We start from the raw sequence: 21,941 nt of genomic DNA, 5'->3' as shown, positions 1-21,941 counted from the left end.
AACTTTTATCTTCTATTGGCAAACACAGACCTAAGAAATAACCACCTATAAAACCCCTCAAATGATATTTAACCCAATATCCTGTATTGAGCTGGGCTGAATCTGAACCCACTTTCTGCAGAAATATTCTTCCTTGTAAAATGCACTAGATACAGGTGTCTCCTTTCCTTCTGCCCAACCTAATTTCTGATGGCAATGTAGATTGAGGATAAGATTGTAAACAGGCTCCAGCACCCAATGAAAATCACGCTTTCGCTCCAATCTGCTTCTGTGTTAAGCAAGGTTCATTTTGGAAGCTACCTCAAGAATGTTGTGAAGCTTCAACACCAGTTGCCAAACACCTAGACTTCGGGAGAACCTGTATCTATCTACACTAAAAAAAAAAAAAATAAAAGATTTTAGCACTTGCGTAGAATAAACCCTCCAGCTAAGCCGACACTTGTAGCTTGTAGGGCTGTCAGACTTCACTCGTTACGTGCACAGTACAGGAACCAGTCGGGAGACTGGTTTGTGGGGTTTTTTGATCAAATATTAGCACATAAACTTGCAAGTAGATAACCACTATTGGCACAATTGTGGGGTATACACCAGGTTGAGCAGTAATTAATAGTTAATTATATCTATACCAATAAGTTTGTTACATTGCATTTAGCTGACAGGCAAATGCAAATACAAACAGTTTCCATTCTCTACAAAATATTTTTTCTTTTCACAAATCAGCTTAGGAAAAATTGCCAGACTGCTAATTCTAAAGATTATTTAAGTTACTTTACATCCATTCATATCGTCTTACTTGAAAAGGAAAGCTGCTACAAAACAAAGAAGAGAAAGCATTTCTCACGAGTTAAAAAAAGCAGCAACTAAAGTTTGTTTCATTTTCATATTTTTTGATATTATATTTTTATTTATTTTCATTCCTAAAGTTATTTATGTGTAATCATATGACACCAGGATAAATATCAGATTTCTGTGGACTAAAGCGTTGGGTTTCATTAGGAGAGATGAACCTTGTACAACACCTTATTAATCTAGCATAAAAGATGGCAAGTAATAAATCAGTAGCCAGGCTTAAGAGACAGGACACTGCTCAAGTTTCAGCAGCCACAGGTTCTGCTCCTTGCTGAGCTACTGATCTTCAGTGTACACTGCACAGAACCCTTCATCCACAGGGAACAAGGGAATCAGGGCTATGCAGTCAGAACCTTATCTAGAGCATCACTGGACTGGCATTAGAGTAGGGAAGTACAGTAATAGCAAAGAAGTAGCTCAGATTAAAATAATTCAGTGTCATTACACTGATATAAACCAAGTCTCAACTAAAAAGTTCCACAAAAATTAGACAAGTCACTCATAACAGAAGACATCACACAGGCACTAGTATCTGACCTTCCAACTTCAACAGTCTTGTCACAGTATTTTTTGTGCAATCTTTCTATACTTGAAACCTTCAGGCTTTTTTAAATAAGCTGCACTCTACTTCTCTATTTGGGAACACTGTTTAAATGAAGAACAAGTGGTGATAATTCCTGGCCCTCTCAATAAAGTCTACAGAAACCATACAGGAGCCTTAGTACTGCTTTTTCTGCTCTCTTTCAGGTTTCCACTCTCCTCCCCCTGTACACACTATAATTCTGTTAAGGGAAAAAACAAGTAAACAATACACACCACCACCCCCCCCACACACAAAAAGTTTAACTTGAGAAAGGTAATGCAAACCACTTATGTTGGGCAATATTTTCTTTTGTTATTTCCTAGCATTTTGAGAATCCATGGATGGTTAGACTCATAAAACTGCCACAACAAACTTTTGCAAATTAGTAAGTTCTCTTGTCTGCAAGTAAAGGATAAAGATATACCTGAATTATCATCTTGGACTTCAAATTCTGCCCCAGCAGATCCAAGAAGAGATGCACCATGTTTTAACAACCGACAGATATCAAATCTGTCAAAACGCAACCGATCTGTTGAAGGGGAATCTTCCATAGGACTTTCTGAGCCTGGTTCTAGGTAGAAAATAAAAACATTAAGGACAATATGATGAAATTTTTGTTCAAAATTCTGGCAAAAGATTAAACAAGAGCAAGAAATAATTCTCCTCCAAAAGAATCAGACATACATAGCATTTTGATTCGTGAAGTGCAAAGGCTCCCTTTTCACAGAGACAGACTTTGTCTTAGGTCACTTAATGTGCTTAATTGAGTAGAAAAAAATTTAAAAGTTTTCCCCTTGATAAATTTACCTTTTTAAAATCTTTGACATTGACATAAGACTAGGCCTCCTCTGTACACATACAGTCAACTTGCAGTTTGAACTGCATATGACTCACATAGTTGTATCAAGTACCTCACCAACGCTATAGCATATCCCTGACAACCAAGCATCCCTGGTAGGGAAGCTGGAGAGTAGTCCTAACACGTATGGGAAAAAGTCAACCATGAGCTCTTCTCAAATCCAACCTCAGGTACAGTGCAGTTTGACACTGATACAGAACACATTTGTTCCTCACAAGGAGTTCTTATTTCCTGGTTATGAATTCACTTTCAAAATATTCCCTCCCCTCAACACGCAACCATTAGCGTGTTTTGTGGCTCTTAGTCACATGTAGCTTAGTATCCAAATAGATTTGGCTATTCCCACTTAAACCAGCCCACTCACATCCTGAATTACAACTGGGAGTACAAATACAGTTGTTGCCTACAAGAAATACAGCACCTAGTTTGCTGCATTTCATTTAATTTATGAAAGTTTGTTCATCTATACCAGAAGGAGTCAAAGTGCACAAAACAGCACACAAAATAAACATCACTTACGTTTCATTACACATATACAAAAAGAGAAGTGATTATTGCAAGCTGAAGAACCTAAATGCAACTAGACACTGTGAAACATGTGTTTGACTACTACAAACAGTTTAACTGAAATAAAAGAAACAAATGCCTGCATGGCCCGTCAGCCCCGTTAAATGGTACCTTTTTTTTAAACACACGTTATTACCTCTTCAGTTTCATCAATCATCTGATAGGCAGATATGCAAGAATTGGACAACACATTTGAAAGAGGTGCTGTACCCTCAGACTTACAGGTTGCCCACTATCCACGTACAAAACACATGCTGGAAGTAATTCTTCAAACTAGACAAGTGAAATCAACTTCTATCTTTGGTTGATGGTAAAGTCCCTGTCTGTGGTACAGGGAGTGGAACTAGACGATCTTTAAGATCCTTTCCAGTCCAAACTATTCTACATTTCTATAACTAAATTGTTAAGTATATGGAAAAATATGTTTTACTTAGGGAAAGAATCAGAATGGCTCCTGAAAAAATTCAAACACCTTTCATTAACTTGATTATCGGTGTCCTTAAACAGTTCCAGCAAGTGGATAGAGGACATCCAGTGGACAGTCGGTTTGGCAAGGTTTCACGGAGAAAAAAAATAAATCAAAGGAACCAAGTTAGCACAGAACTGGGGAAAACATCCTTTTACAAACCAAAAAGGGGATAAAGATGTAAGTTAGTTTTGGAGTCCTTTGGGGATCAGTTTTGAAACCAATTCTATCACTCTTCAGCCATGGGAAAGATTTCACTACACAATCTTCTCCAAGCACAAAGATGACAATAAGCTCTTGGGTAGCCCAAAGTCACAACAGCACTAGGAAATCCAAGGAAGACACCGCAAAACAGACTAATGGGCAAAGAACTAGATAAGGTGCAAAATGAATAACCTAAACCATGCCTCCACAACACTGAATTCGGAATTGGCAGTTAACATTCAATACAAATTTTGTGGGCACTTTGGACAGTTTTCTGTATTCACCAGTTCATTGAGGAGGCAAAGTCAGAACAGCCAACTAAGTATTGGGCATCACCCGGAAGGACACTGAAGACAAGACAAAGCACATGATTTTGTCACTATGTGTAAATATCAGTATTCTAGAGATGTAGGCAGACTGTGTGCAGTTCTGTGCATCTCAAGGAACACAAGTAAGAAACACCACAGACAAAGATAAATGAAGATACTTAAAGGACAAAGCAGATGTCTTGTGAGGAAAGACTGAAGAGACCACAACTCTTCAATATGAAGAGAAGTTGTTGGAGGAGAGCAAATATGATGCTTTACAAAAATCATGAAGACAGTGGATTAAGGCAAATGCAGAACCTGCTTGTCAAAATCTATAGCAGTAGAATCAGGAGGCACTAAATGAAACAAATATAAGATCACCTCAAAACAGGTAAGAGTTTTGTTGTTGTTGCTTTGGGGGTATGTGTGTGTCTGTCTTTAATTTAAACAGTTAGTGTTAGAATTTCTGGAACCTGTGCCACAAGGCTATGAACACAGACAGTACCAATAAGTTTAGACAAAATCACCGACAGTAAGTCCAAAACTCGACAATAAAAGAAACTAACATCCCTGACACGACAATTTCAGATGCAAAGCGAGTACAAAGAGAACAAGATTGAGCAAGCTGTCATTTCACCTCCCTGAGAAAGGTGCTTTGAGCAAGGGTACAGTGAAGAAAAGAGTTCCTGCAAAATATCATGACAAAGTTGATTGGTTAAACAATTCACCGTTTTACTAGTTATTCCTTTTATAAATAAAAGCTTTATGAGGGTATAGAGCACCAGCACAGGAATCTTCAAAGAAACAAAGGTCAGGCACAACCGAATGTGAACATCTAGAGCCAAAGAGGTTTACTAACAGTCCCACTTATATGCATATAAAAAAGTCTATGCTCATAAAAAACCAGACTGATACATTTGCCTTAGAAAATCTCATATCACAGTCAGTTTGCATAAGATAAACAACGAGTTATACATAATTAATTTAAGGAGCACCTTGTTTTGATCTTGGAGTTGGATTCCACTCAGGTACATTTTTCACTATTGCTTCAACAGCCTGGCCAGCTGCAATACGAGTATCCCAGTTCGTACTTCTTAAATACACTAACACCTTTAAGGAGAGATTAATAGGTAAATAAATATTTGCTTAAAATGTACTTCCATAAAATCCATCAGTTGTTATGATCTATTAAAACACACTTACTTTTAATGCTATCGATTAAGACAAAAGTCAAAACAACAAAAACAAAGGACAGGAAAACAAACCAAGAAATGCCAGCAGCCTTCTCTATATTGCTCATTGCCTGGCAGAACTCCTGCCAGAGCCAGACATTAAGAATTTAAGATACATTTAGTCTAGCGAACTCGATATATTTTTTGGGTTTAATTTGTTTCATTGTTTTCTAAAAGGAAATGTTCAAAAGAGATTAACAGACCTTAAAACTTTCAAGTCATTTAACCCAAGAAGAGAGGCAACATGGGTCACTTGAAGCAATATACACTCTTCTAAACTAATTTATCACTATGTCACAAATCTGGAAAAACTATTTCTTTCCCTGAAAGTAGTTTGATATTCACAGTTACTTGGTCACTCTGATACCATCAACTGCGGTGAGAGCACCTGTTCAATAAGAACAGAACTGAGGTCACTGAGCCTTATCCAGCTGTCAGATACAGACTATTTTTGGTGATTTTACTAGACTTGGCCAGATTGAAGTCTCAAACTAATGGAAATCTCTTTCCCCTTTCCAGCCCTTTTAAAGACATGCAGCCTCCTCTATTTTTGATGCTTTATCACACAAGTAATAATCTGTAAAGGCAAGAGCAGAAATCTTTGTAAGGCACAAGAGCTTTCTTTGTAGAGGAAAATCTGAACTTACAGCAAACATTGAATATCATTACAGAATGCAAAGTGAAACCTCACTTTGTAATCATTTCAAAAGCTGATAAAACAGCAGGTTTTACAGAAGCAGACCCCTAGTTTTCTTCAGTCTCCTACTTTTGGAGAACATAAGACTACCATGCTTTTTCTTCTTCCCACAGAGCCCCCACCCCTTTAAACTAGTTTTATTCTCACCATTAAATACTGGGGAAAAACAAAAAAGATGCTTACTTTAGATAAGAGATTATTCAGTTCATGAGGATGCAGTTTCACTACTTCCCCAAGTTGCTGTGCAGCTGCTTTTCTTGTTACTGGTGTTGTACCGGTGTCCAGTAAAATAAAGAGACGATCGAGCCTAAATATGATTGACAAAAACTGAAAATGTTACACTATTCATAGTTCAGTTGCCCATTTCTATTAATATTCCCCCATATTTTTCAGTTTATATAACTCAACAGAAGTGAAGTTTGCCTGAAGACTGTCAGTTGGCAGGGTGAATAATGTACTACTTTCTAATAATAAGTATAGTTGTTCTAAAAGCACATCTAATTTGGTAAGCAAAAAAAAAATTAAAGAAATTATCAGAAATGTTAGTTGAAAAAAATCTGCAATTATAAGAAAAAAAATTAATTGTTCCTGTCTTCATTCTGTGACAAAATATTGTCAATCTCAAAACATAAATGCTGTTATGTTGCAGTGATCAACTGCAAATTTTGTTTGATAAAAAATGCAGAGGGTTCAACTGCTCCTACCATGCATATAATTTTTTTTACATCATAATTTGTGATCTATAATATCAAACTCTGCTTTTCCACAATAACAAATTTTATTTTTTTACATATTTTCTCCCTAATTATCTCAAATATATAAACACAACCTCTCACTGTATTTACAGCTTTGGAATAATCTGATGCTTCTGTCCTTCCCATGAAATACAGGGATTTAACCAGCAGATCTGTTTCCACAGTAACTCTGTATTTAGTGAAAGACCTCAATCATCTGTTTTTAGAATAGTTCACTTATTTCTTGTTTAGAGTTACTGAATGAGAAATAAAAGTCTCTGTTTTGACATAGTTATCATGTAAAAAACTACCTAGATATTCAAATCTATGACTGAAGTTACAAATGTTCATTATTTCCTCTACAACCACTGGGTCAGTCAGAGGTCTGAGGAGTGCTGAGTTTATCCACTGGGCAATAACAAGTTATTACTGAGTATGAATCTAGAATCTGTCCACAGAGTGCAATCAGAATTGCTCCTTCCAGCCTTAATCATAGAAATACTCCTCCAAACACTGCAACAATATGAAATTGGACTTCACACAGCAATGAAGCTCACCTAGATCAGTTTAGTCTGGTATCCCAAACAACTCTTCTTCATACTCTCACAATCAGAGGTATTAGGTTAAATATTCATTAGATTAAAAAAAAAAATCTAACTCAAAAGCATTTCAAATAATTTTAATTTTTTAGACACACTTCTGATATTTGCCAGCTTAGAAATAATTATCTTCCTGCTACTAGAATAGGTGAGCTCATTTCAGTTTCTTGAGATTAATAGTTTCAACTGCTATGATTTACTAGTTAGTAAATTGTTTCAAAGTCACAAAAATTAAACCTCAAATATATCTAACCCAGCAGTTTTATGTGATTAGACAGTCAAGGAGGAAAGAGCTTTACACTCTTCCAAATTGCTGACAGTAGACTAGTCATGAGAAACATACTGGTATCTAATTATTTACCCATATTTTTTCTTTAGTACTTCTGACAGTAATGGCAGCAGTCAGTATTATTCAGTACAAAATATGGTAGCTTTCAGAAGCACCACTGCTTACTCTAACTTGCTTGTTCTTACCTCTTTCATTCTTTCTCTCTCCCTGAAACTTCAGTGTTCCATACTCAAGTTTGCCATTTAGCACCACCCACTCCTTTAACTATCAAATTGTCTTTTTTCATCTCAAAGTCAAGCAGAATGTGCAACTTTGACCACTTCCTCAGCAAGAATTCTTCATGTGTCAAAACAGGAGGAAACCACTAAGTTGGCCTACCCTCAAAAACTCGAATTCCAAACCTAGTTACAACACTACATCTTCACTCCTAAACCCCACAACTTTTTGAAGCTGTGTTACCTACAAAATACAGTTTGTTGGTTTGGTTTTTTTTTTTTTTTAACCTGTAGTATGCTTGGTTTGTAATTTGTGATTTTTAAATTGTAATATGCTTAACTTACAAATGCAAATTAAACACAAAAACTCCCCTTTCGGTTGTCTGACACACACACACGCATCTACATATTCACAAACAGGAAGGCTTCAGCAATTCAACCCAGGAATATTAGTGGAAGGAGAATTAGCAAAAATAGCTAACAACAAAAGTACTCCTGGTCACGCTAATCATTTTTTCTTTCTCTCCCCCAGACTACCCTGATGTAGAATTCCCAAACTGTTAATACTTTAAAAACCTTAATAGCTCCAAAATAAGTGTCGGTGTTGCTGCAGCAGAGTATGGCAGAACCTGAATTCTGCTTGAGTTGGAAAGGGAGCACTGTGAAAGTTGCCACTGATCAGCAGTACTAGTTTTTGGTGGGTTTTTTTTGTTTTGTTTTGTTTTGTTTTTTAATTAAAGCTTCCGAGTTTTATTAAGAATGAAAAAAAAAAAAACCCTTAAAAATCCTAAACAAATTACTTCTGAGTATCTGCAGTATAGAAAGAAGTTTTATAAGTTCTGACAAGGCTTTCATTCCAGTCTCTCTAAACTAGTTATTAAAGCCAAAAAGAACTAAGTTCTCTAGTGGCATGTGGTTCTGGTTCCTGCCTCTCATTACAGACAGTGCTGTAAACAGGCACCATGTGGCTCACATCATTCACAAGTGTAACACAGAAGCATGAAGCAGTGCAGTGAGAGTGAGATGCTCTACCATGCAGATAACATTTTTAATTACTTTATGAAATATTTCAATGCAGCTGTCAGAAAAGTTGTTCTAAGCCAATGGAAGACAGAAGCAAAAAACAAATACAGAGAGTACTTTGGGGAAGAAAAAAGATTAAACAGAAAAATATATGAATTATTACAAAAAAACTAAACACCAACAAATGCTAAAATTAAACATATACAACTACTTTTCCTGGACTTTAACTGTTGTGATCAGAACCTAAAAATACAGTGTCTTTCACTTTTAACTCATAAGCAATAGTTTAGATAATCCTTCTGTCATCTTCTAATCCCTCATCAACTACATCTCACCTAAAGGACAGCAACTGTACGCAACCTCGATGCAAACTCACACCTCATGAGCTCATTAACAAGCACTACCTTATTCGAAAAAGCAAATAAATTCTACCTCTCACTTCAGAAATTCGACATTTTCTAGTCCCTGCTGAAGTGTATCAGCAAGACACAAATGGAATCAGCAATTAAAGTTCTTACGATCAGCATTACACTCAAATTAAGTATTTTTCTTCTAAGGAACACCCTATGAGCTGTTACACTGATATTTCATTGGAAATGTTTCTGACACAAAGACATCAATGCCGGTGCTTAAGAACAGGCATCCAGTAGCATTTGAGACACTTCACTTACAAATTATCTCCAGGTACCATGGTGATTCCATCTTGTAGTCACCAGTTTCACATGTTCAGCACTAAACCAAGTTAGACATGACCCATACCCAGGAACGGTCGGCAAGTGCCGCAACAAGTGACCTGTTCTGTTCTTCAAGCTAATCTGCAGTTCTTTGCTGCAGAAAGTACCACCCCAAACAGAGGGCTGATCTCCACCTGAAGGGACAGCTGTCATACTATTTACAGTGAATGTTATATCACTCCTGTGGAAACTGGATGATATGGACTTGAGAGCCCTTCAGCTACAGAGGCATTAAAAAGCTAGTAGCTGGATAATCAATGACCAGGTCAAGCTACAGTTATGAACAATTGTCTTCAAAATGGTGGCAAAAGAAGATGTGTGCAGCTGAATTGTATAAAGATTCCCAGCTGGTCCAGTGTGAGTATTCTGACTGGACTGGGTTCCCCACAGGACTCCAGATGACAAAAATGCTAATGTGTTGCTTTCAGTGAGCTGAGGCTTAAAAAGGACAGCAAACTGATCACTGCTGCCAGTGAAGTGATCTGTTTGGATTTCACTTCTGTGTGCACCAGCATGTGTAACTGTGCAGAGAGCAATCTCTGGTAGTAAAGGTCAACTGGTACAGAACACTGCATAACTACCCTAGTGTATCCTCCAACCCATTAAAATTGTGTGACTGTACAAAAAATCTTCAGTGGCATCGTCCCTGGAACATGCTATTGTCAAGCTCTGCCTAGAGCTCTTCGAAAAACTGCTAGCACCCAGCAGAAGGCAAGGGAATACTCCGAGGAGTTCGTTGTTGAAACTGTATTTCAACACCCAGAAGCTTCCTCACAGGCACTATTTCTTATGACAAAAATAGAAAACATCCCTAAATTAAAATTTAGACTTGTCCAGGGTTGACATTCACTGTGAAATTCAACCTTGGTTCTAATGGAGATGCCTGAGTTTTTCTTGTTGACCTGACAGTCATTTCATCAAATCCCAGCTTGGTCAGCATCACAGCTCTAAACACTCAGGTCCCTACTAAAGCACACATGAACTACTGATAATCAACTTTCAAATATACAATCAGCCAGCAAGAGAAAAAACACTAAACAGAATTCAGAACAAAAACCAGAAGTGCAATGATACACATAGAGGACAGATTATGATTTTACTTCCCACAGGTAAATTACAGCCATGAAGGTGGGACTGAGGACAATGCAGAAACCTTGTTTCCCACACAGCAGCTGAAGGAACACCCAGAATAAAACAAGAGCTCCATGACCACACAGGGTCACAGTATTATAAATTGCATATGGAAGCCAACCAAATGCTAAAATTAGTATAATTAATTCCATATGGATTGTATATTCCATATATGATTTACAGCATTAGGCTGTACCAGTTTTACTCGTAAACTACTACATACATATCTACTACTAACAATGCACCCCAACACACATGGCCAATTACATTACAAACACTATGAGAAAGAATAGGAAATTGAAACAGATGTCCAGATACACTAATAGAAGTGTATTGATAAGTTCCTTGGTGAGAATTAAAGTTCCATCTGCTGGCGCAGGTTGGCAATGTGCAATCCTGACTTTCAACTTCCACTTCAGTCTGTTAAAAAACAGTATCTGAGAAACTTCAGTCTCTATCTCATCTGGGCAGCACTGCACATGCTACTTCTGCTTCCCCCCTTCCCATGACTGTCAGCACTCCCTCCCACAAACAGCAACACAGTCGAAGGCAGTCGACTGTTCTGGTCTTCAAGTTAATCTCTATCAACAACAGAAAAGTTACACTATTTTCCCCCTCTTTGATTCTGAACTCCTGTAATCACACTGGTTATACAGCACCTATCTATCTGATGCTTTAGGCACAGGCACTGAAGTAGCACTGAATACATGCTCAGTTTAACTCCTGCTTTTCATGCAAGAGCAGCCTGAAGTAATCCCTTCCAAAGAAGTAAAAACTGAATCAGTTATAGAGAAAGCTTGTGATAACACCTAAAAAGAATTTCTAAAAGATACACAGGGCACATAAAAGATACTTTTGAAGCAGAATTTAATTTGAAATGTTACATAAGTAATGATGGCAGCCAGCGCAGCCATTTGTTCTTGTGAAGTCACAGCCCTACAATTCAAAAGCTGAGAGCAATACATGAAGCGTGCTTAGTTCCTGGAGCTTTAGTCTCACAGCCTTCTGACATCATTAGTTATTTAAAATTAGGCTCCTAATCTACATATTACCATTTATACACAAATTCATGCAAATGAAAACACTGAACTCTCTAGAAAACAGTATTAAATTCACACAGACCAAATCATTCTGAGTAATCTGTGAGAGCTGTCGTTTTCTTGGCAGTATTACTTTTTCAAGTAGCTTAAAAAGATCACTAGTGAGCCACTACAGTTGTTCATTTGGACCATGCATTTTGTAGGAATGAAGCTGAAGCAAAACTTTTCACTTCCTTTTTTCCTTCTCTGTTCCACTATCAAGATTTTTTTATTAGCTACGCAAACATTAATACTAGTTCATCTATAATTTTAAGATTGGAAACAGAAGCTAAGGCCTACCAAATTAGTTTGCACATTCACAGAAGGAACATCAACCTTCCTACCCATCTATCCCTACTCCTGAAGGATGCCGTTTATTAGTCTTTTCGGCATAAAATTACCAAACAGATAAACATATACAATGCAGCTATTCTGCAACATCTTGTGGCATGAACTATCTTCTGTTCTGCTTTTGGGTCTATTTTAAATAGAAGCAGATCTTCTGTAACAGCAGGATCTGATCAAACAAGCATGTATACACACAATGCAGAATTAAATATGAGACCTTCCTCTCAACAGGTTACAACCAATTACACAATATATTCTCAATCTAAATTTGAGCCATTTCAAAGCATTCCCTAGGTTTGTTTAGACCTCCTTGAACAGACGTGGATTTTGAGAAAAGTTTTCAATTGGTCTAAGAGCAGAAAATAAACTTTCCAGGGAAAACACCCACTTGATAATTTACTGTTTTGTCAATGTAAAACTACCCTGACCCCCATCTCCAAAAAAACCTTATTTTTAAAATATGGCTCCAAAATAGATCTACTCCTAATAAAATTGAATCAGCTTCTTCCTCACTCTCCAAACTTGCACAGTTAGTCATCAACAATGAAGTATTATGTTGGTCCATCAAAAAAAAGTAACTGCCTAGAGCAAAAGTGCAGATCTCTACAAGTAAATGGAACTGGCAGAAAGCTGGACCACCTACACCCTTTACAGAAATATAGTTACATTGCTATATACACTTAAGTGCACAATTAATGTCATCTCAAAGGAAAGGACCTCTGAAGTTCAGTGTTCTGAAGTAAAAGGTGAAGACAATTTCTCTTAGTTACAAAAGCAGCACTGACACTGTACCAGTGTTCCCATGGTCCTGGTGCAGAAAGGTCCATTTATCAGGAGTTGCTGTGTAACTTCAAAGGGACACAGATGGGTTTTGCTGTATCTACTAAAATCATGCACAAAGACAGATCTACACATTATCACTTCTTACAATAATAGAAACAGTGGTGTTCACTAGGAATTATCAAGGTGTTACAGCACTCCAAAATGTGTATTTCTGTGAAAATGAAACAATTCTATACCAACTCACCAGTATTATAGCACCTTTACTGAAATTCTATACTTTATGTTCAACTTGTGTAATATTTGGACTTCAAAACTGTACTCTGAAATAATATCACACTCTTCTTAACACACCAACTTCTTTAGTGCTCAACACTGAGCCAAATCTAAATCAGAATTTTCCTTTGAGTTCCTGAACAGATGTTAACTACATCTTTGCACAGAGCACTGCTGTCTTCCACTAAAGCAACCTTTTGGTAACTGAAACAGAAACCAGCCTTTCCAACAGATATCGCCTCAGCAAAAAGGCTCTGAAAAGCTCCACTTGATAATTCCAGTTAACCCCCATATCACACGGACATTAGCAAATGATCAGACCTAATGCAATTGAAATACTACTCTATTTTACATGATGACTTTAACATGACTTTAACAGTAGTCTCATAATAGCAGTCCTTACTACTTCCACATTGTCATGGACAGATTTGGGGGGAAGGAAGAAAAAAAAACCCAACCAACAAGTATGTAACAAGTTGATTAAAAATAAGAGTAGACTAAAACAAAGTGATACTTTGTAGAAACTGTAATGCTCAAAATAAAACACCTGCCACTCTAAGTCTTAAAAGGTGTATTGCTGCCACAAGTTTTGATGAACAATGGATTTCTATTATAAATGTCCACACAGAATTGTAAACTTATTCACAAGCAGCTTCAGAAACAGAATTTACTTTTGTGATAGCACTTTGGAAGTACAGAGATACTACCAACACGTGACTTGGAGCTTATCTATCACAAGCTTAATTTGGATTTATGGTTTCCTTTCAACTATCCTGTTAGGAAGCTTAATGCGCCCATTTCACATACACACATACAAGAGGAAAAAAAAAAAAAAAGGCAAGAATTTGCGCTCAGCGTTTTTTTTTTTTAAACAGCTCTGTTAAGACATACCTCTGTATCTGTGAATGCTTTAAACGCTGGCACACCCCAGAGCACATGTGTGTAAGCAGATACTGGCTCAACATCTTGAGACAGAGCCAGAACACACTAATCACTTTTCTCCATGAAAGTCTTATTTTATTTTAGTTACTTTGCAACTAAGGGCTCTGAAAGGCAAAAATGGTTTCTTGCCAGTTTTTGACACTCAATATCGTAATCGCCTATTCCCTAGCAGTTTAACCACCCTCGGAAGGACTGGCCAAGAAAACGAAGGTGTCGAATGCAGAAGGAAACCCGGGACGCCCCAGGCAGAGCCCCTGCGGCCCGGGGAAGGGAGGGGGGCTTCGGAGTCATCCCAGGCCAGGCAGCAAACCCAGGCGCCGCAGCACGCAGCCAACCCCCGAGCCCAGCGGGGCGGCACCGGCGAGGCCTCCGCGGGCTCCCGGGGCGAAAGGGGGTGGAAAGCAGGGCCCCCTTCTCCCCCCGCACTACCGGCGCCAGGCCGCACCGACGCCGGGAGCTCCGGGCCGCCGCCGCCGGGCCTCCTCCCCCCATCCCTCTCAACTCCCACCGACCTGGAGACGGCCATGGCCGCCTGAGGCCGGGCCTGGCTGGCGGAGGGCGGCGGGACGGCGGGCACGAAGGCCGGGGCGCTGCCGGGGCGGAGGGCGCAGGGCCTCGCTCGGGCCTCCGAGGCGCCGCACCCGGCCTCGGCCCCGCCGGCGATCCGCGGGCAGCGGCTGAGCGCGGCAGTGGCCGGCGGCGGTTGGAGTGTCGCTCCCCCCGGCGGGGTGGCGGCGGCGTGGGCGGGAGCGGCGCGGGACCCTCGGAGCGCCGGTTAAAGCCTCGATTCCCCCATCGCCAGGGCGAAGCCCAATGCCTGGTTTTATATGAGCAGCCATCTTGTATTTATTCCCTTCCTCCATGAGAGCCGCTTCCTGATTGGCAAGGGCGCCCGGTTGCAGCCAATGGCGGGGGCGCTTCTAAGGGCGAGGAGGGCGGGCGCGCAGCGCCCGCATTGAGCAGCACCGGCCATGGAGCCGCCGGGCCGGCTGGGGGGGGCACTCGCCGCCGCCGGGGCGTGCCACCTGCGCGGCGGGGGGCGGGGGGGCCTCAAAGGAGAGTGCCCCAGCCCTCCACTTAGAGTGCAGAACAAAGGCACCAGAACGCGGAGCTATGAGCGTTTCTCCTCGGTGCACCGGGTGGTGGCACTTCTGCCCCGCCAGCACTGCAGGGGAGGGCGGCCGAGTGCTCGGCCAGTTCGCGGAGCACCCTCCCCATTGCCGAGGTCCGCCGCCCCTCGGCCATGCCCGGTGCTGCGGCGCGAACGCTTGACCCGCGAGAACTACAACTCCCGGCGTGCCCCGCGCCGCTCCTGAGCCGGCGGACTCGGTGCCCCGGAGCCCCCACCCTGAGGGGCTGGCGAACATACGCGGGTTGTAATACATAAGGGTTTATTAAGGAGCATCAGCCACCTCGGGCAGGGAAGGGGCCCATGGCCTGGCCCAGCTACGGCGGCTCCGCGAGCGGCCGCGTTCTTTTCCGCTTCCTGCCGTGTCCCTGCCGGGACAGCTGCCTGTCCTCCCAGTCCCGCGGCCTCCAGGCGGTGCTGAGGGATCCCCGGGATCGCGCCCGGCAGCGCCCCTGAGAGCCGGGGAGAACCAGGCCTTCCAAGTGCATGCTATCAGCTTCCATCAGATCCAGTTTAAGAAATTAGCCTTCGATTAATCAGTTGAATTAATGGTCCCAGACGGGGACATAAAGTTAGCTGACGTATGTAACCTTTCATATGATAAGCTGGAAACACAATAGTAGGTTTTTCTTTCCTGTAAGTGATGGCATAAACTTGAATAAACATGTGAATTTCCATAATGCTCTGTGATAAAAGTTTTCCTCTGAAGCCCATTGAGGTGTGTGTTTCATGCCCAACCTTTCTATCAGGATTTCTGCTACCCCGGCCTTTCTGGATGATCTGCCTTTCACCGGGGTAGTTAACTCTTCACGTATGGGTTGGCTCATTCCTTGCCCACTAACACAGAATTCCAAGCAGACATACTAATGCCGTCTGTGTGTTCACTGTCTTCTTACAGTTCTATAAACAAGACAGTGATACAGTGTCACTTCAATCTGTTCTTACCCATTTAGGTCCACCCCATGCTTCAGTCCTCCATAAAGTTTGCCCGAGGTGACTTTCCTGCCTATCCCCTCTCCTGTCGTTGGGTGGGAGCTCTGTGATGACTATGAGCTGGCATTACAGTGGCCCCAACACTGGCAATGTGAGTCAACCCGAGGCCTCTGCAGCACAGAGCGTGGTCAGAGCAAACCACACACTCATTTCTCAGCAGTAGACATAGTTTTTGTCTCAGTGCTAGACCCAATGACCCAGATAACGCCTTTTCCCCGTCATGGCTCCAATGCAGTCACTACCTTTAGACAGCTCAATGTGCCTCCTGTAGCAGAATACACATGAAGAGTACACTGGGCTTAGCTGGAGGCCAAGAGCCTCTCACCAAAGTACTCCAAAAACCACACACACCTTCCTCTCTGCCATCCTGTGCCTTCATGTGTTGCAGGTGTCTCTGCCTGGGTCCCTGGCCATGACCTGAGGCACGTGCCTACTCCTGTCCCAGGTGTGCACAGGTTTTCACAGGATGGGGTGCCTGCTGTGTGATGGGGAGGAATGACAGGGAATTGGGGTAGGGAGCAGCAAGGAGCAGGCTGAGGGTGGAGATATTTTTCTTGCATGTTCAGTGCTTTTGACATGGATGTATAGCAAACATCCCTGACAATATTTCCGTGTTTGTTTAGCCAGGTATAAGCAGTAATTCTATCCTGCTGTGGGCATTACTGAAAGGATCCTCAGGTATTATTTCCAGTTTTAACACCCTATTTCCTCTTAGGTTCCTTAAAAATATTTTGTGCATTGCTTTAAAAGCAGTTAAGGCAGAGGGCACATCAAACATGCAATAAAATTTGTTTTGAACAACTCCATAGAGGTTGTCCTACCTGATAAAAATAAGTGCAGGGAAAATATTGGTGGTGGGTCTTAGGCACTGAGTACTTGCAGAAATTATGATAAACTGCAGTTCGAGCAAAACAATCTGCAAAGGACAGAAAGAATGATCTGTTATTTACATACTAGTAGTCATTCTGGACTGAAACACAATTCATTCAAGTTTCACACCACATATTTTCATATTTTGATGTGACATTTATGTAAAGTTGTTACTTAACTATTCACCTGTATCTTCTGCTCAGTCCTTTTCCTACACACTATGAAAACCAATTCTTCTTTGTATATACATCTGTTCACCTGCTCTGTAAGTCATATCAGTTCTTTTTGCCTATTTGTTTTTTCACCCATTTTTCAAGGGGTAGCCATGTATTTTCTTCCTATTTCTTCTTCTGTTAAAAGAATCCCCCCTGCAGGTCTGTTCTGTGCCAGTGTACTCTCTCAAACCTGTTCCTATATCACATAAAACTCAATAATTTCAGTTGGTGTGTTATGTTCAGTACTTCGTGCATTCATCTCAAACGTTTTTGTTTTCCTCCTCCTGCCAGCGGTGCTCACCTGTGAACTCTTGTTGCTTAGTCTGCAGATTCATAGTGACTACAGCTTTTGTATGTGCTCTGTCTCCTGCCAGAGCCCAGGGAAAGAAATGGTGCAGTCACCAAGTGCTACAGCTGTGCAAATAGCAGATGACAGAGGCACAGTTCTTCAGGTGGAATCCCTTGTGATTAGGCCTGACATAACATAATCTTCTACATGTTCTAGTCTTCTATTTTTATTTTTCCAGTTAGTTTTTTGTGTTCTGAAGGTTTGTAGATTTGTATTGCTTAGGATCCCAGCAGCCTCTCTGTAGTGGTAGGTATAACATTTGATGCCTTCTAGTCTGGTAAAGATTATTTTCATAATAGTTTGCACACATTTTAGTGGCTATCTTATTTGATTTCTGAATTCCCTTAGAAGTCTTGTCAGAAGAGAAGGTAGTCTTAGACACTTGTCCCTGCTTAGCGGTTTGTTCAGACATCTTCTCTGCTGTGTCTTAATCACTATCATTATTTTGATAATCTGGGGGAAAAACTTCTCTGAGAGACACTTATGTATTATGATCTTATGCAAGTCAATTGTGCAGGTTCTTTGCAACACCTGTTTCTTAATGGTGCTTTCTGTTCCAAGATCTGCAAACTAACCAGTTTTCTTGGAGATTATTTCTAACATATTTCAAAATTCTTATGTATTTTTATATATTTAACTGTTTCTTCTTCAAGTGTTACGTAATCTTTCTTGGTTTTATTTGAGATTTTATCTCTGTAGGTTAGGCCACTTTTTACTGGTGTTACTAAAATCAGATTTCTGATTTCTGAAGGATTTATTTTTTTCTTCAATAATCTCTTGTTTCTTGCTAATTAATACTTTTTGTGCTATTCAGCTTAATTTTTATTTAAAGGTGTACTTATTCTCTTATCATCTAAGCTTCACTAGTTTCCATGCCAACTCTCAGATTTTAATGGTCTTATTTTTACTCACTGCGTAACCTTCTTGAAAGCCTGTTAAAAAATGGCAACTTGTATATGGCCTTCCTTTTGAGTTCTTCACAATAAGTGATGGTAACTGGAGGCTCGATGCTGACTGGCAGCTCTTGTAGTCCGAAAACACCTCAGAGATATCAATGAAATGCTGAATTCTGAGAGCCAAATCAGGGCGAAGGCACTGCCACTCACAACACGAATCAGCAATGTTTTCGAAAAAAATTTGATGGGCTCCCATTTCTCAACATTAAACAGGATTGTAATAACCATCACTTAGTGAAAATCACCAACATCTAAAAGGTTCCAAATGTCACCAGGACTGTGTAATTATCTCATTAGATTTCATTACCTCAGATCATATTTAACATTGTAAATTTGGGACAATTTTCCTGAATGAGAGGCCCCTGATGTGATAAATAGAGAGTAAAAAACCCTTGTGATTCCCTTTTGTGATTTTCTGTTCCCAGGGATTTTATCTCACGAGATGGCATGGACTTGTTCAGAAGTGTTGCTTCTTGCCCATTTCCATTTTAAACAGATATTCTGGACAACTGATCAACCTTGTTGGACGAGGTTGTACAACCACCTTGTTTTTGTTAGCCATGGTCTGTAATTTCTTCAGCGTTTTGTTCCATGATCCTGAACTTCTCATTTTTTAACTCAGCTTTACTTTCCACCCTATCTTACAGCAGATGAGGACTTAAATCACTGATACTCTTTGAGTACTCTCTGTGTGTTAAAACTGAAAGTTTCTTAGTTTTGTCTAGCTGTTATCTAGGCTCCTAATTTAAATAAATATTTTGTAGTTTGGGTAGTTTATTGTTCCTGTGGCATATTTTTTAGGAAATGGTATTATCTATCCACTTTATAGAGTTGTTCTTTTTTTCCAAACAAACTTTTATGTTTACACCTAAGTCCTCCCTCTTTCGACTCCCCTCTGCATGGTGTTATTAGAAACTACACCACTTTCTATGTCAAGAAAGTAACTAAAGTAAATGTACACGCACTAAATCCATTTTATAAACTCTGAAGTATTCAGAGATTAACAATCGTAACTCACATGGACAATTTCATATTTATACCTGCTCTGTCACTAACATTTAGGAGAGCACAGATCTCCATTTATGTACAAAAATTTATATATATGTTTATAATGCACATATACATACATTTGTACACAGATATACATACATAGGTAAAAATGAATTTAGTATTTCATATCCAGAAAGAAGACTGAAGGAGAGAAAAGCTCCTGTCAAGTATCTCAGTGGGCTTTTTTGGATTAAGGTAACAGGCAAAAATGAGCCACAGTTAGAAATAAAGAAAAATGGAAATAATGAGGTCAAACTCTCCCTATAAATCTGCAGGTCTTTCTACATATGCCCTTGAAAAAAATACAATATGAAAATAACATGAGAGAAAGAAATTAAGTGTTTCTATTACCTAAGCTGGTGTGGCCTCAAGGGGTTTTTTTGTTTATTTAATTTCAGTAGTCTAATTGTCCCCCCCTTTTTTTTTTTTTTTTCATGAGCTAATGCAAGAGGGACATTAGCCTGTGCAGTTAAAAAAAAAAAAAAAAAAAGTGCATATAATTCCAGCGTGCACAAACTGAATACAAAGAGCATAAATAGAAAAGCACCTCTGTCATCAGGGACATAAAGATTCAGAAACACACTATAATGCTGAATAAACAAGGCCAGAGGTTTCACATCTAGTCCAGCTCTTTCCAAAAGCTGTTGCTTTTCAAAGATAGAAAAGAAAGCTAATCTGTGGCCATCATCACAAGTTCTGCTGCGGTTAATGAGTTTAAATTAGATTTAAAAACAAGTCTGGTGGCCATACTCTTTGCTCTCTCTTTATTTTACTATAACTACTGTATTTAAATAATAGAAAACAATTAATGTTTTTATTTTATTTTAATTTGCAAACACTGTTTCTCAGAATATGCTTTAGGCCTATTTTTTGACATGTAATGTGAAAATCTGCATTTACCATTCACTGTATACCAGAATTGATATAAAATAGCTACAACATGATGTGTTGGTCCTATTTTTCATTTTGGTTGTGCAGACAAGAATCAATCAGCTCTAGCATTCAGATATACCAAAGTTTATACTTTCTTCTATTTACTTGGGGCATCTTAAAGATGGACAGAGAAGTGATTAACAGGTATTAATAACACCTTGTAATCTCTTATCTTCTCTTTAAGGTTTAATTTTGCTGTAAAGACTTTCATTTGGTAGTACAACTCTGCAAGCAAAACCCTCTCTGTTTACAGTAGAAGAGGTCCTTTGGAACTACATGGGGAACATCCTCACCTCTGTCAAATTTACCAAGTTTATCTGTCTTGGGGGCTCTTTCATCTTCCTTTGTGGAACATTCAGTCCTGAGTGTTTCTCATAAAGGAATGAAATGTCTCCTGCTTTCAGTATGACTCTGTATGGGCTTGCTTGTTGTACTTATATAGGCAGTTACTTGAGATTTGTTTGTAACCCTTTAACTACACTGTAAGTTTTGTGCGATGGGTACAGTAATAGCAACATGAGTGTGTTTTGATGCTGTCCCGAAAGTGTGAGATAGGACAGGTATGTACCTGTAATAAACAAATTGGATTTTATTCTTGGATTCCTCAAATTATGGGGTTCCTGAGACCCAGTAAAAACTGAGCTTGTTTTCAATGTGTGAAACAAGTTTGTGGAGTAGTTTCTTACTTGCTTGCCTGAAACTCTCATCGGATTCTACAGGGAATGTCTTCAGGATATTATACTACACATAGACTAGATTTAAAGCTTAGAGAGAAGCCTTAATTAGTTTTAAGCTCCCACATGACTTTAGTGAAGGATTAGAGGTCTGAGTGCTCCTGTATTTTTTCGATAACTGTTATTTACATCAGCATGGTGCTCACACAGAGCCACAGGCACAGCTTAGAAGACCCAGATAAGAAGTTGCCAGGAACTCTTTCAGCATGTGCCCTCTTTTTATGCTCAGTAATCTTTCAACAGTTTTTTACACATGCATCTTTTGCACGTTTCTTCCCTCACACTGATAACCCTCTCCCTGACAGTTTAATTTTCATTTTCCCTTCTTCATTTTTCCTTTTTAAAATATTTTTTCCTGTTCTCCTTGCATTATTTTCTCATCTCAGGAGAACAAAGAAACAAGTTGCCTCCTCACCTTGTTGTCATCTCTTTTTTTCTGGCTCCCCATAGGAAGAAGAAAGGGATCTGCAGGTTTGATAACTGCTGTCCACTGGAACTAGCAAAGCACGGTCTGCTGGCAACTCGAGCACGTAAGAGTCCGCCTGGAGAGGAAACAAGGTCTAGTGGTTGATAACAGCATGGAAGCTATCGCTGTCTGTTTGCACAGTTCAAATAAACTGTTCTTCACTGTGGCCAGGGATTCATATCCCCTTGCTAAATTCCAGATGGGGGATACATTCATTCCAGATGGGGGATATTCTTTCCAGAGCAGACTGTAAACTACAAATGATTTTTGGGTATCTGCATTTCTCAATGCTTCACATAAGATGTCTTATGATCAGAACTGATCTTCAGAA

At 39.8% G+C, this 21,941-nt stretch overlaps 1 protein-coding gene across 1 annotated transcript in view; it reads right to left on the bottom strand.

The window, feature by feature from the left end:
- The window catches only part of BTAF1 (B-TFIID TATA-box binding protein associated factor 1), a 43,971-nt gene extending 29,219 nt beyond the window's left edge, over positions 1-14,752 (bottom strand). Inside the window, exons 1-4 of the mRNA XM_027909049.1 lie at positions 14,428-14,752; positions 5,949-6,072; positions 4,832-4,946; positions 1,857-2,003 (exon numbers count right to left, since the gene is read on the bottom strand). Coding sequence (XP_027764850.1) covers positions 1,857-2,003; positions 4,832-4,946; positions 5,949-6,072; positions 14,428-14,441 — 400 coding nt within the window. The 5' untranslated portion in view covers positions 14,442-14,752. The remainder of the gene's footprint in view (positions 1-1,856; positions 2,004-4,831; positions 4,947-5,948; positions 6,073-14,427) is intronic.
- Positions 14,753-21,941: the final 7,189 nt, after the last annotated feature.

Source organism: Empidonax traillii, unplaced genomic scaffold (assembly GCF_003031625.1).
Source record: "Empidonax traillii isolate 1590-97213 ecotype Southwest subspecies unplaced genomic scaffold, ASM303162v1 scaffold27:size3997909, whole genome shotgun sequence".
NCBI lineage: Eukaryota > Metazoa > Chordata > Aves > Passeriformes > Tyrannidae > Empidonax > Empidonax traillii.
This window is presented reverse-complemented; position numbering and strand designations above follow the sequence as displayed.